The sequence below is a fragment of the Suillus subalutaceus genome (assembly GCF_016647625.1).
Source record: "Suillus subalutaceus strain FC151 chromosome Unknown DFJ58scaffold_166, whole genome shotgun sequence".
Classification (NCBI taxonomy): Eukaryota; Fungi; Basidiomycota; class Agaricomycetes; order Boletales; family Suillaceae; genus Suillus; species Suillus subalutaceus.
Genome location: NW_024540415.1, coordinates 25,756 through 40,040, shown reverse-complemented (window position 1 = coordinate 40,040; position 14,285 = coordinate 25,756). Strand labels below are relative to the sequence as shown.

At 47.2% G+C, this 14,285-nt stretch overlaps 5 protein-coding genes across 5 annotated transcripts; 4 read left to right on the top strand and 1 right to left on the bottom strand.

Moving 5' to 3' along the window:
• Positions 1–1,998: 1,998 nt before the first annotated feature.
• On the top strand, positions 1,999–2,757 carry DFJ58DRAFT_734100 (uncharacterized protein; the record flags this gene model as incomplete). Its single annotated transcript, XM_041386417.1, has 4 exons — positions 1,999–2,151; positions 2,211–2,228; positions 2,345–2,432; positions 2,483–2,757. The coding sequence occupies 4 exons, from the start codon at positions 1,999–2,001 to the stop codon at positions 2,755–2,757; spliced, it is 534 nt and encodes a 177-aa protein (XP_041237848.1).
• A 665-nt stretch (positions 2,758–3,422) lies between these two features.
• Positions 3,423–4,855, bottom strand: DFJ58DRAFT_846273 (uncharacterized protein; the record flags this gene model as incomplete). The annotated part of the gene is made up of 8 exons (XM_041393284.1): positions 3,423–3,689; positions 3,744–4,022; positions 4,204–4,257; positions 4,313–4,336; positions 4,411–4,570; positions 4,627–4,671; positions 4,734–4,740; positions 4,795–4,855. The coding sequence occupies 8 exons, from the start codon at positions 4,853–4,855 to the stop codon at positions 3,423–3,425; spliced, it is 897 nt and encodes a 298-aa protein (XP_041237847.1).
• Positions 4,856–7,431: 2,576 nt separating this feature from the next.
• On the top strand, positions 7,432–7,749 carry DFJ58DRAFT_734097 (uncharacterized protein; the record flags this gene model as incomplete). Its single annotated transcript, XM_041386416.1, has 2 exons — positions 7,432–7,629; positions 7,684–7,749. 2 exons carry the CDS (start codon positions 7,432–7,434, stop codon positions 7,747–7,749), a joined length of 264 nt encoding a protein of 87 aa, XP_041237846.1.
• Positions 7,750–8,579: 830 nt separating this feature from the next.
• DFJ58DRAFT_734096 (uncharacterized protein) lies at positions 8,580–9,344 on the top strand (the record flags this gene model as incomplete). The annotated part of the gene is made up of 4 exons (XM_041386415.1): positions 8,580–8,732; positions 8,793–8,810; positions 8,866–9,013; positions 9,064–9,344. 4 exons carry the CDS (start codon positions 8,580–8,582, stop codon positions 9,342–9,344), a joined length of 600 nt encoding a protein of 199 aa, XP_041237845.1.
• A 2,165-nt stretch (positions 9,345–11,509) lies between these two features.
• DFJ58DRAFT_846271 (uncharacterized protein) lies at positions 11,510–11,994 on the top strand (the record flags this gene model as incomplete). The annotated part of the gene is made up of 2 exons (XM_041393283.1): positions 11,510–11,893; positions 11,929–11,994. 2 exons carry the CDS (start codon positions 11,510–11,512, stop codon positions 11,992–11,994), a joined length of 450 nt encoding a protein of 149 aa, XP_041237844.1.
• Positions 11,995–14,285: the final 2,291 nt, after the last annotated feature.

Below are 14,285 nucleotides of genomic sequence, written 5' to 3'. Positions count from 1 at the left end.
GCCGTTTCTTCTGATGACTCCTTTATTGCCACTGCCTCGTTCAATGAGACTGTGCGCCTGTGCAGCACCAAGTTACACAAGCAGATAGGACAGCCACTCGAACATACCACATGGGGTTTCTGCGTTGCAATTTCTCTCAGTGGAGAACTGCTCGCGAGTGGAGACTATGATGGGAATCTTTAGCTCTGGTCCACATCAAGAACACGCTTTCTGCAGCATTCGGTATGGATTCCTCATATGATTTCTACTTTGTGTAGCGCAGGAATGTGAAATTGGGCCAAAACCTCTATGTGGAGGCCCTGAGGACGCAGACAAGGTGAGGACGATATCCGTCGTTGTTTTAATATTTGTCATGATGTTCGTAGGGCATTGAGCTCGACCCTTCGTCTTATTTCTGGTACGAACTGAACCATGCAGCTCTTCATGGAGGACAACACATGATGATGCGTTCGAGGCCTTCAAGATAATGCTCTTCAAGTTGGACAATGCACTCTGCCCACGGATACGACTTAAGCCACAAACAACTCGGGCGCCGACTTGAAGATGACTTACATTCCTCGCAGAGCTACGCCAGCAATACGTCAGTCCATCTGAAGTAGAAGATACTATTCGACGAGCCATTCACGCTCAACTGGAAAACGCTCCACTTCGTCTAATCAACACCATCACTGGGAATATATGTGATCGAAATGCACATATCAACGGCTTCACGGAGAGTACAGAGTACGAAGAGCTTTTGTCTCCAGTAATGCATGGGCCCCTCCAAGCGAAAGGCAGAATCAATTAAATGTAATCTAAGATAAGATAACAAATGTACAATTTTTGCGCGAGACTTTCGAAAACAGGTTCCTTGTCACTTGACCATGATGCATGGTGCGCCCAGTTTACTTCGTCCCACCATGACCCCTAACGCATTGACATTCAGTCCTCCCGTATCGAACTACTTAATGCTCAGTGACGGTCGCAGACCTTCTGAACTGCGAACAATACCTGTCAACTTCGAAGCACGAGGAACAACAGACGACAACTCTCACGTGCGGCCTCAAGTTGAGATGTAAACTCGTACGTGCCACATCCTTAGCGCTGACCCACTGTCATCGCTGATAAGCACAAAAGCCTGTCGCAGGTTACTGCGGTGCGGCCGGAACATTGCTCACGCCAAGCATGCTGTGCCGCTGAACTTCTTGATGTATGCTCAAGCCTCCATAAAGACAACACGTTTATCGAAAAACGATCATGAAATGCTTGCAGTAACCCAATCAACTTTGCATTTCCTTCTGTGAGTTTCTTACGAAAGATCTCCTTATCACGTCCGAATGCAACGCAGTGATCTTTCCTTTCGATATCAAGTACAAAGCTTAAGGACGAGGATACAGCGAAGAAGTTACGACCGATGAAGTGCGGTTCGAGGAGTCATATGTTACGAAGACGGCGTACCAACCGGGCAACGCGAGCGCGACAAGGAAGCAGACTTCCCTAATTCTCCGGAACTTGTGGAAGGACTATGAACTCATGAGGTCATTGTCTGACACACTTTCAAATCAATCGTACCCACCTACACCCCCATCCAAGTCACGCGTTCGAACGTGGCAAATTCTTGGAGCCCCTTCAAACAGGTGGATCATTATTACATCTCTGGTTTACGCATCTTATGGCTCGCAATCAATATCTCGCCGTCCACACCTTCCACATGTTGTGTTTCCCATTTTAGGAACTGTGACTCGTGGTGCTAGGACTCCGGAGTGAATTAAATGTGCCAGAACGAAGGACAATGATGCCACAAAGAGGTTCCCCTGGCAGAGTCCACGGAATGCACCGCAGCTATGGGTGATATTTGTATTTGTTCTTTTGATGTACTTACATGGCCTGTGGCAAGCGCTTCTGAAATATGTGGACCCAGGCATCCGAGCACTATATATTTCGTGTTGGCAGTGTCTCTCTTCTCTCCATCATCTTACATCTCTCCATATACTCACCTACTTTCTACTGTTATTCCTCATGCCTAACAACGTCCCTAATCTCTATCGTTGGGGAGTCTTTAGAAGACTGGCTAATCGTCTCGAGTCTCTGGACCGTTTTCTGGAAGCAATGAGTGAGATGATGAAGTTTAGTGATGCGGAAGACCGCCAAATTCGCCACTACGGCCGTAAGGTACTGTCTCTGTCATTACTCATCTCTTATAGTCAACTGACGATAATATTTCCGTGCAGATCATCTCTCTTACGGAGGTAAATATGATTTCAATTCTAGCAGGCTCTTCCACTGATGCCCTTGGTGATTAAGATTGCATACGCCACTATGAATTCAAGTAATATTGGCGCGACCCTGCTCGTGATTTGTCCAGAGGAACATGTGGCCGTACAAAGCGGCATTTTTTAAAATGCTTGTCTTGATCAGGCGCCGGAGGTCGGCGTTCCCTGCTTACTTGAACAGTAAGCATTGGTTGTTATTGCGTTTGATTTCCTTTTCACCATTTGTATAGCTCGTATCAGTGCGCTCTTGGATTATTCCATAGAGCATAATATGGTGCTACGGACCAGAGGAATCGATCCACGTGTCCAATTGGGCATCAAGGAGTTGATAATCGTCAGGAAACCACGAGCGGCTCGTCAAAGCACTATCGAGGCTGTAACCCCTCTCTCGTCGGCACAGGGATCATCTACCGGCTGTTTAAAAACACCCAACGAGCCACTTGGTGCCTCCATTCCCTCGAAGGCTGTTTGCGCGCGGCTGTCAAACGAAAGACCGACGCTCTGAGGTTGGAAGTGGGAAACAATGATCATGAAGTCGATGTTCTTCTCGAGCCTTAGCTGGACTAATGGCTCCCTTATTGTACTTTGAAATCACAACCTTTTCATTTCATTCTTAGTTGTAACTATACATCCATTGCACCTATCGATGGACAATTTATCTTGCTCGGCTCCCGCACCAGTAACTTGATTTTGAAGCCTGAATTCATTTGCCTCATCTCGCCTGCAAATTCGCAGTCTATCTACCCCTTTCGTTTATGACTACATCTCGGCTTGAGGCACCTTGGGATGTCTGATGATGCCAGTATTTGTCATCCTCCGATGGATTAGTAGTAATTCTTGGTTCTGAAAAGCATGTTCAAGTACTTCCCAAGTATCACAAAGTTGTATTTGGTGATCCGAACCTGTACCTGACACGGACGCAACTGAAATATATCACTGACGTCTAGCCAAATAAGAGGTGTGAGATTGTCAGTGAAACACGCTAAGGGGCTTTAGAAGTTTTTTCTACCCGAAAACGGTGGCATGCATTGCGCCTAGCGATAAGGGAACCGTGCACAACTTCGCAGCGCATTAAACATTAATTGTACTCCAGTTCTCAACCACTACAGCATGATAACCTGAATCTCAATCAAACACAGGTTTATTTTGAACTTGTATAGTATAGAAACATCAATGTCTTTGTCTAAACTGCTTTTCTGCCGATATATGTGATCGACTCAAGCTGCAATCCCTGTCTTCGCTTGCTTTCGTGTCCCTCAGTTCACTTCCCCCAGCTGAAATATCATCCAGTTGGTAATCCTTGTATGCATACGATGCCCTGTTAACATTCACTTGCAAAGGATTCGGGAGGGTAGAAAAGGTGGTCGCTGCCGAAATCGTCTTTCTCTTGGACATGGCGAATCCAACCCGCGCGATGATTAGTAACGGCGAGGTAGTCTATGGAGAGAAAAAATCAAACGACACGCCATGGATAGCCTACTCTGCACCCACCGCAATTTGAGTAGCTGCTCCGACCCCAACGAGTCCCTCCGGTTTGTTTGCTGCATAGAGGGAGAACATGACCGTGGTACATGTTGTGATAAGGGCCCCACATTCAATAATGATGAAGAAGCTAGCCTTATAGTTGGGTCGCCCTGTGAGAACAGCCGTCCGGCGTCCCGCGTGCCATAGACGGTAAGCTATGCCGCCTGATGCAAGAAAATTGACACCAGTCTCGAGACCCCATCCGGCGAGTCCGTATGAATGGACATTGCGAGGTGAGAGGCGTTGCTGTTGCGGGAATAAAGCCAGAAACGGCGATCGATGCTATAACTGACAGAGTGTTACCACTGATAGCCTCTTGTCTTACATATCTAGCTTACTGCAGTGAAGCATCCAGATAATGAACTAATGATGGTAGGTTATCAACACGAATGTTACACTAATGGTAGACACGACCAATATAGCGTACCGGTATGATACAAATCTTGAAGTTGCGACCCCAGATCACGTATAGTCTCCAAATCTGAAAGGCAAACATTCATCTTTGTGTTGTGATTGAGCCTGGACCCGAAACTCACTAGGAGTAGTTCTTGAGCGAATGTCTAGAAATAATAGGTATCAGTCAAACGACATTGGAGATGCTTATGCTTCGCCACTGACATTGGACGACATATACATAGAAGCCACCGACAAACAGTTCGTTGCCACCAGGGTTAGCGAAGTAGTTATCAGCAGCGCTGGCTGAAGTTGCGAAAGCAGCCATCAACTCTAGCAAGCTTATGATAACATGTGCTGTAGCCAACGAAAATTGGACAACGCTCGAAAACAGGAGCGTTCTAGACATCATATCATAATTGTGTTTTTGTTTGAAAAGAATTAGGCTTCTACTCACTTTCGAGATGCTCCGTTGTTGCCGAGCAGGATGAAAAGACAAATGCTGAATAAGACGCAGCTACAACCTCCATCAGAAACAACCCCGTGTGCTATGGCAGAGCGCACTTGGTACCTGGATGAGAAGCGATTGTGTTGGCGGTACAATGTAAATTCCTCAGCTACGTACCATACAAGATCGCCTCGAGCCAGATCCCAGTGATATACATCTGCGCCAGAGACTCAACCATCGTGGATAGAAAGAATTTGAGGGACTGTCAGAGGTGTTTGGAGGGAGATATCCAAATTCCAGGTATATATAAGTGGGTCATGTGTTCCAACCGGCTTGCTAGTTGCCTATCAATGGAACAGCATCTCAAACCAATCAATCGGCCGGATGGTTCCTGACGGGGATTGTTGTAGCGCTTCGATGATTTTTGATGGAGATCGTGGGTGTAGCAATAAAATGCGTGAGTGCTTCACATTGTCCATGACAGCGTGAACACCCGCTGGCGACAGCCAATGGGAAGTCCAAAAGAAAACCCGCAGGAGCGTGTGCTACTCCAGAGAGGAAGTTGTACACATGGTACAGGGCCTTTATGAGGTCTTCTGATTGAGTTAGTACGGCCGAACCCGACGACTCAACGGCAACTAGACAGGATGCAGAATCCCTGATTCGGGACTTGGACTAGCGTGTACAAATTGATGATAAACGAGGATGAAACTTCTTGCTGATAATGGCCCAGTCCCCGTCAGGGACGGTCAGGCTTCAAGCTTCAAGCTTCAGCCAAGGAACTACTACTCACAATGTGTATTACGGCCATGGCCACGGCGAGTGAGCTCCGAGTAGGCACTGGCAACTGAGGGCCTCAGGGAGGCTCGGAATTAGGACGGCATGGTAGACTCAAATAGCTACAGGCTGCGGCAACTGCCGCGACGTCATGGACAATTACATATTACAGTCGGAACCGGAAACCTGCATGCATAAGTTAAAGTTGCAGGTTTCTGGGCAGGCAAGTATTATCTCAGAGTCGTTGACGAGGTTTTGACAGACGGGCGTGTCTCTCATAGCAGCAGAGACCAAGCATTTGGAGGTACCCACGCCATGCTCGCGTTGGCATAGATTCATCTTTGTCGCTTAGACTAGTGATTCTGACCGCGCCAGGCCCAGATAGGCTAAAATTAGCATCCGGCGGATCATATAGTATCGTTTGGGCCCGGTTTGAAGCACGATAACGCCGAGCTTCTGTTCGACATAGACGCTTCACAACAATATTTGGGTTCCGAGCGTTGTGTGGTCGCTTGCAATTGATGGCCAGCAACTTGTTTCCGCATCAGACGACAAAACACTCAAGTTTTGAGACTCGTCGATGGGACCCAAACTCATCGGTCAACCTTGATGCATTGGTACTTGCCATTTCTTCTGATGGCTCCTTCATTGCCACTGCCTCGTTCGATGAGACTGCGCTTGTGGAACACCAAGTCACACAAGCAGATAGGACAGCCACTCGAACATACCGCATGGGTTTCCTGCATTGCAATTTTTCTCAGTGGAGAACTGCTCGCCAGTGGACTGTGATGGGAATCTTCAGCTCTGGTCCATGCACACCGCAGTAAGGTGAAGTTGAACCAAAACCTCTATGTGGAGGTCCTTTCGGGCACGAACAAGGTGCGGATGATATTCGTCGTTGTTCTAACATTTGTGATGATGTTCTTATGCCATTGAGCTCAACCCTTCGTCTTATCTCGGGTACGAACTGAAGCGTGCAGCTCTTCACGGAGCACCACACTATGATTATGTGTTCGAGGCCTTCAAGATAATGCTCTTCAAGTTGGACAATGCATTCGACCCACGGATACGACGTGAGCCCCAAACAACTCGAGCGCCGACTTGAGGATGACTTACATTTTTTGCAGAGCTATTCCAGCAATACGTCAGTCCATCTAAAGTAGAAGATACTATTCGACGAGCCATTCACGCTCAACTGGAAAACGCTCCACTTCTTCTAATCAACACCATCACTGAGCATATATGTGATTGAAATGCACAGATCAACGGCTTCATGGAGAATACAGAGTACAGACAGCTTTTGTCTCCATCAGTAATGCATGGGCCCCTCCAAATAGAGCCCATCAAAGAAACGGTCGCGAAGTACTTCAATTGGGCATGTTATCCCACAGGTGAGACTAAGGAACTGCTACTGCATGATATTCAGGACAGGACATATATGACTTGGATCCGGTTGGAATTGTTGTAAAGTTGCAGAAGTTCTGCGGAGTTGCTCGCGATGCAGGGTATCGCTAGGCGTGGATCGATACGTGCTGCATCGACCAGTATGACAATGTCGAGCTCCAAGAACCAGTCAACTCCATGTTCATCTAGTATCACTACTCAGCGCTCGCCATCGACTGCCTATCAGATGTTCCTTCATCGGAATCTGGCGCACTCGCAAACGGCTTTTGGGACATGCGAGGATGGACTGTTCAGGAGTTCCTCGCTCCTAAAATTATTCTCTTCTACCAAGCAGATTGGACCCTACATCTTGACGACCCCTCATGCAACCACAGGGAGCCTGTGCCATCACAGCGTGTTCGCTGTTTGGGATCTTCGGCATCCACCCTCCTGTAATCTACAGAGAAAAAGACAGAACGCGCGCGGACGTCTCTTACAGGAGATCATAGCAAAAGGGTCTTGAAACGCAATGCTGGTAAGAAATGGCTCACATGCTTCTGAAAGACATAATCGGTTAAATGTAATGTAAGATAAGATAACAAATGTACAATTTTTGCCTGAAACTTTTGAAAACAGGCTCCTTGTCACTTGATCATGGTGCATGGTGCGCCCAGTTTACTTCGTCCCACCATAACCCCTAACGCATTGGCATTCAGTCCTCCCGCATCGAACTACTCAATGCTCAGTGACGGTTGCAGACCTTCTGAACTGCGAACAATATCTGTCAACTTCGAAGCACAAGGAGCAGCAGACGCCAGCGTCACCTACGGCCTCGAGTTGGAATGTAACCTCGTACGTGCCACATTCTTAGCGCTAACTCACTGTTATCGCTGATATGCACGGAAGCATTTCGCAGGCTACCGCAGTGCGGCTGATGGAACATTCCTCACGCCAAGCATGTTGTACCGCTGAGTTTCTTGATGTATGCTCCATCAAGACATTTTTATCGAAATACTTGGTGGTACATGAATACTTGCAGTAACCCAACCAACTTCGCATTTCCTTCTCTTATTTTCTTACGAAAGGTCTTTTAACGAGGTCCGAATGCAACACAGTGATCTTTCCTTTCGATATCAAGTATAAAGCTTAAGGACGAGGATACAGTGAAGAAGTTACGACCGATGAAGTGCGGTATGTGGAGCCATATGTTGCGACGGCGTACCAACAGGGCAGCGCGAGCGCGACGAGGAAGCAGACTTCTCTCATTCTCCGGGACTTGTGGAAGGACTATGAACTCATGAGGTCATTGTCTGACACACTTTCAAATCGATCGTACCCACCTACCACCGCATCCAAGCCACGCGTTCGAACGTGGTAAATTCTTGGAGCCCCTTCAAACAGGTGGATCTTTATTACATCTGTGGTTTACGCATCTTATGGCTCGCAATCAATATCTCGCCGTCTACACCTTCCACATTTTGTGTTTCCCATTTTAGGAACTGTTACTGATGGTGCTGGGACTCCAGAGCGAAGTAAATGTGCCCGAGCGAAGGACAATGATGCCACAAAGACGTTCCACTGGCAGAGTCCACGGAATCCACCGCAGCTATGTGGCGAAAGTTATATTTGTTCTTTTGATGTACTTACATGGCCTGTGGCAAGCGCTTCTGAAATATGTGGACCCAGGCATCCGAGCGCTATATATTTCGTGTTGGCAGTGTCTCTCTTCTCTCCATCACCTTGCATCTCTCCATCACTTTGCATCTCTCCATATACTCACCTACTTTCTACTATCATTCCTCATGCCTAACAACGTCCCTAATCTCTATCGTTGGGGAGTCTTTAGAAGACTGGCTAATCGTCTCGAGTCTCTGGACCGTTTTCTGGAAGCAATGAGTGAGATGATGAAGTTTAGTGATGCGGAAGACCGCCAAATTCGCCACTACGGTCGTAAGGTACTGTCTCTGTTATTACTCATCTCTTATAGTCAACTGACGATAATATTTCCGTTGCAGATCATCTCTCTTACGGAGGTAAATATGATTTCAATTCTAGCAGGCTCTTCCACTGATGCCCTTGGTAATTAAGATTGCATACGCCACTATGAATTCAAGTAATATTGGCGCGACCCTGCTCGTGATTTGTTCAGAGGAACAAGTGCCGTACAAAGCGGCATTTTTTAAAATGCTTGTCTTGATCAGGCGCCGGAGGTCGGCGTTCCCTGCTTACTTGAACAGTAAGCATTGGTTGTTATCGCGTTTGATTTCCTTTTCACCATTTGTATAGCTCGCATCAGTGCGCTCTTGGATTATTCCATAGAGCATAATATGGTGCTACGGACCAGAGGAATCGATCCACGTGTCCAATTGGGCATCAAGGAGTTGATAATCGTCAAAAAACCACGAGCGGCTCGTCAAAGCACCATCGAGGCTGTAACCCCTGTCTCGTCGGCACGGGGATCATCTACCGGCCTGTTTAAAAACACCCAACGAGCCACTTGGTGCCTGTCTGCGCGCGACTGTCGAACGAGAGACCGACGCTTTGGAGTTGGCACTAGCAAAAGTTGATATTCTTCTTAAAGCCTTAGCTGGACTAAAGGCTACCGTATTGTACTTGAAATCATGACCTTTTTGTCACTTGAATATGCAATCTATCTGCGTGCTCTGTATTATATGTAGTGAACAGAACGTCATACCCATTCGTTATATGGCTGTTCTTCCAAGTTTCATACTTAGTTGTAAGTATACATCTATTGGACCTATCGACGGACAATCTATCTTGCTCGGCTGCCGCACCAGTAACTTGACTTTGAGGTTTGAATTCATTTGCCTCATCTCGCCTGCAAATTCGCAATCTATCTACCCCTTTCGTTTCTGGCTATATTTCGGCTTGAGACAGGCTTGGGATGTCCTCTCCTGTAGCGCTCGCTAAAGCCTTGACCACTGTCAAGGCGACACCTCCTAGTTACTCTCTTTCTTCTATCAGTTTCCATCATATTCCATAAGCAAGTCCTACAGTATTTAAATGCTACGTAAAACTACTGTTAGGACAGTTGATCCTTTTCCCCCGAATACTATCTTAGTTCGGACAGTTCCTTCCTCGTTCGAACCCTAAGACCATTCTAAAAGTCAGCTTCTCACGTGTGAACGTTCCTCGAATGCCACATATTTTGAACTGCCTTAAAATCTAAAACCTACCTTTTATCCCTACGGCCGCTGACTACGAGGACTGATCACCCTCCGACCCTCCGACCCCTACTAAGGTAGAAGACTGCATATTTCGACCAACCTCACGTGATGTGACTGACGTGTGACGCTGTGAGGATAAGTGTCCTGCCGAATGGCACAGACTCGGAGGATCTGGATATGATACACAACTGGACTCGTAGTAACTAAGCTTGTACTATGATAAATTGTAGCTCAGTGAGATTGCTCCAACTCCCGCATTATGGACTCAGGAAGAACAGTGTCCCTGATATTTTTTGATTGCCCATGCAGCCTGCTTTCCATCAAGTCCCTTCCTGTAAGCATTGACAAATCTACCAAGGCACTCCTCGGATTGTGGTAAGGTCATCCTCCTCTTCAACTTCCTCGCACTGAACCCTTTGAGCTCGCCACGCACCACACTCGACATCTTCAAAACTGACTGACCGACAATCTGTTTGTACTACTGCACCAAAATGCACCTGTCAAAAACATCAAGCCTTCATGTTTAGTTTCTCATCAGTTGACTTACAACTTGAGTGTGTTCCTTATCTGAGCTTTGTTCAACTTGCACCCTAGCTTTCTTTGACTGTAAGTTCGAGATCCATATGCTGTGGAGGCATTTGCGTGGTGCCATGATGCCCTCAGTCTGTGAGCTGAGCTGCCACATTTGTCAGAGTTTGACTTCCGAGTCCCTACTGTTGTGCGCAGAACTGTAATTAACTATTAGCTCTCTCATTCCTGCAGATAATTCTATTCTACAACAGCAAAAATTCTTGTTTTTGATTTATCTAGTGAATGGTGGAACAGATTTTTGAGAAGTGGTGTTGCTGAATTGTTAATAGATTTACAGCTCAAAGTCACTCATTCATCACAATTATCACGTGAGGTTGGTCAAAATATGCAAACCTCTACCTTATTACTGTTAACACAAACAACCTCAATACAATGCCAGCAAAGAAAAGAAACATACCTGGTACCTTCCTGTTGAGCTCTCCAGCCCCTACAGGCAGATTGAGTGCTGATGCGGTGTAGTAGGGTGTTTGGGCATCGAGGGTCGCCAAGGGTCACCCAGGAGTGGTTCAGGGGTGGTTCTCAGTTAGGCAAGCCAGGTTCTGGGGTCTCGGACCCAGTAGAGTAGGCCTTAGAGTGGCGGTGGCAGTAGTCTAGTCTTTGTCTTTTCCCTTTGCAGTAGCACCTAGGTGTCAAGGCCCTAGCCCTCTCCACCTGGTGACTAGAGTGGGCAGGCATCACGGCCATTACCATTGATGACCTGTGCCACCTTCGCAACATTCCTCAGTCACTCGAGAACGAACCTGCCTTACAACGAGTTGCATCAGACAGTAGACTCTCCCCCCTAAAGAGTGCTTCCAATTCACTACACAACTTATCGATACTATCCCCCAAGAAAGACAACCCCAGCATTGTTCAGAACAACCTAAGATTCATTTGCCAATGCGCAGCAGTACCCAAACAGAACCCTTCATCTAGTTATTCTGATTTTTTCTACACCTACACCTAATAAGACAATGGCAGCAGCAACCCAGGCTGTCGTACCACAACCTAGTTTCTATGGAGACTACGAGAATGGCGAGGAACCTACCAATTGGATACAGAAGTATGACCTCTTATTTCCGCCGTCTTATATGGACGTGGACAAGATAAACAGGTTTGAGCTCCAATGTGCAGCAGCAAGCCCTGCGGAAATGTGGTTTGCGACCCTAGGGACGGCAGAGAAAGCCTCCTGGGCCACCTTCCTTGCAGCCTTCAGAACATGGTGGCCTCAACCACCACAGATAACACTCACAGTTGCACAGAAGAAGGACCAAATTTGTGCACTGACCCTCAAGGACAAGGATATTGGAGTAATGATTGAGGAGGACAGAGGCAGAGAGTGGGGACACATTAAGTGGGTGAGTGTCACAACCCTTATAACGAATTAACGCAGGGGCAGAGACTAGGACTCAAACAAGGATATCACAACAAAGAGGAAAGGATAGCAGGGACATCTTAGGATTGCTAGCAGTAAGCTAATACAAAAGAGGTTTGAACTGAAGAACTACCGACTACAATGAGCTACCTATATACATATATTGAAATGGAGACTGAATCTGAATCTGAACTAACTAGCCAATCATTAAATAGAAAAGGAATCGTATGATGATCTAAATATAACTACACCTATGATGTCATGAAACGTGTGACTGCTGTGCAAGGGTTCTCGAAGGTTCTGGAGTCACGTGACTTGATCGCTTGTGAAAGGAAGTCGAAATCAGGAATATTGGAGATAAAAGTAGTGGGTGCTAATGGAATAGAGAATTTCGGAAATGTAAAGGATGAGTTCGGGTTAGGGTTTGTAAAGGTTATGGGTACAGACACTGACTGAGCGCTAACAACAGGCGCTTGTGACGGGCGCTTAACGGATGTTTTATGAGTGTTCAAGTAAGAATAATGGTTTGTATTTGGAACTCGTGACAGTGAGGCAGGTTTCACGCATGGCCAAAGGATTCAATGATACACAATGCCACCTGTGAGACATCATTTTGGAAAACACTCCCAAAGTCCCACAGGACTTTCTATCTGATCAGTACATGACTTGGGCCGACTTCGAAACAGACATTGCCAAAGTCTCGGCATTGCAACTTGTATGGGCAAAGCAACAGTTAACAATGGAGCACAAGCTCAGAGAGGATGTTGACAAACTCCAGAACCAAATCAGTAGCAGCCGCAAGACGTCCACGCCATCACCCCAGAACACTCAGAACCCCTACATTGCACCACCTGCTTATCATTACAGCCCTCGCTATGGAACCCCGTCAATGGCACCCCCACAACAAATGCTCCCACCAGCCACATTCCAGATTCCCCAGATACCACTCACTCCTCAGACCCCTCAGAACCAGGAACAAGGCGCCAACCTCTTCACACCAGCAGGACCGGTCGCAAGGAACAACCTATTCTACGGGTATAGAGGGTTTCCCCAGACCCCCACTAGAGCACGAGGAGGATCCCTGGTGGAATGTGCACGGCTGGCAGCACAGCTAGCAACCATCCCCCATCATACAGATTCTGACGCAGGGAAGCAAGCATATACCCAACAGGTCCAAGACTGGCACAACCAGTAATGACACTAGCGCAGTCTAGTGACAAATGAGAGACACTCAGTAGTGTTAGGGAACAAAACTATATTGATAGCAGTACCTAGTGATGAACGAGAGACACTAAGATACATCAGTAAGACACTATGTGCAAGATGGTAAGACATACACACCTCAGTAGTGTTAGGGAACAAAACTGAGGTGTCAACAAGCAGATGTGACAACATAAATACGACGAAGATGATTATCTAAGAGAGTCCGGAGGTTTGTCAAGTGGAGGTGACCATGAGGTCTGGAGGATCAAGAAGCATCGGAGGTTTGTCAAGCGGAGACGTGAAAGGCCAAGAAGAATCTGAATATGGTGCCAAAGGTGATTAAGGTAAGTGTAACGCAGAGATAGACACATTTAAGCTAACAGCTAACACACCCCCTCACTGAGGCAGCAACTGTAGGCTGGTGGAGTGTTTCAAGAAAAGTGGCCGTGGCAGAGCTTTCATCAGGATGTCGGCAACGTTACGATGAGATGGCACCCAGTGCAGAACAAAAGAGCTGTTTTCAATGTACTCGTGGATGAAGTGGTAATGAATGTCGATGTGTTTGGAATGGATGTGGTTCTTGGCCTCTTTGGACAGTGAGATGGCACCTGTATTATCCATGTAGAGGATGATGGGAGGGGTGAGTGCGACATGGAGGGCAGTGAACAAGGACTGCAACCAAATGCCCTCCTGCAGAGCATGGGTCACAGCCATATATTCTGCCTCAGTTGAGGAGAGAGCGTGTGTCACCTGCTTCTTGGAGATGTGCGCAATCAAGCCACCCGCAAAGAACCAGGCGTAACCTGAGATGGACAGCCTATCTTCAGGTGAGCTGGCCCAATCCGCATCACAGAAGCCGTGAAGGCCCTCATCAGCGCGGTCACCCCCAAAGTGGGAACGTAAGTTCAACGTACCGCTAAGGTAATGAAGGGGGCGCTTGGCCACCGCATAGAAGCGAGGGGAGGGATTAGCACAGTGCTGTGCCAGGGCATTGACTGCAAAAGCTATGTCCACCCTAGTGCAGACAGCAAGGTAGAGCAGCTCTCCAACAATCTTGCAATAATGAGTAGGAAGGGAGGGAATGTCCTCGAATGTGTCGGCGGCACGACCAAATGGGTGAGTGGCATCAAGAGGGAGTTGGACAGGATTGCAGTCAAGGAGATCATATTCAT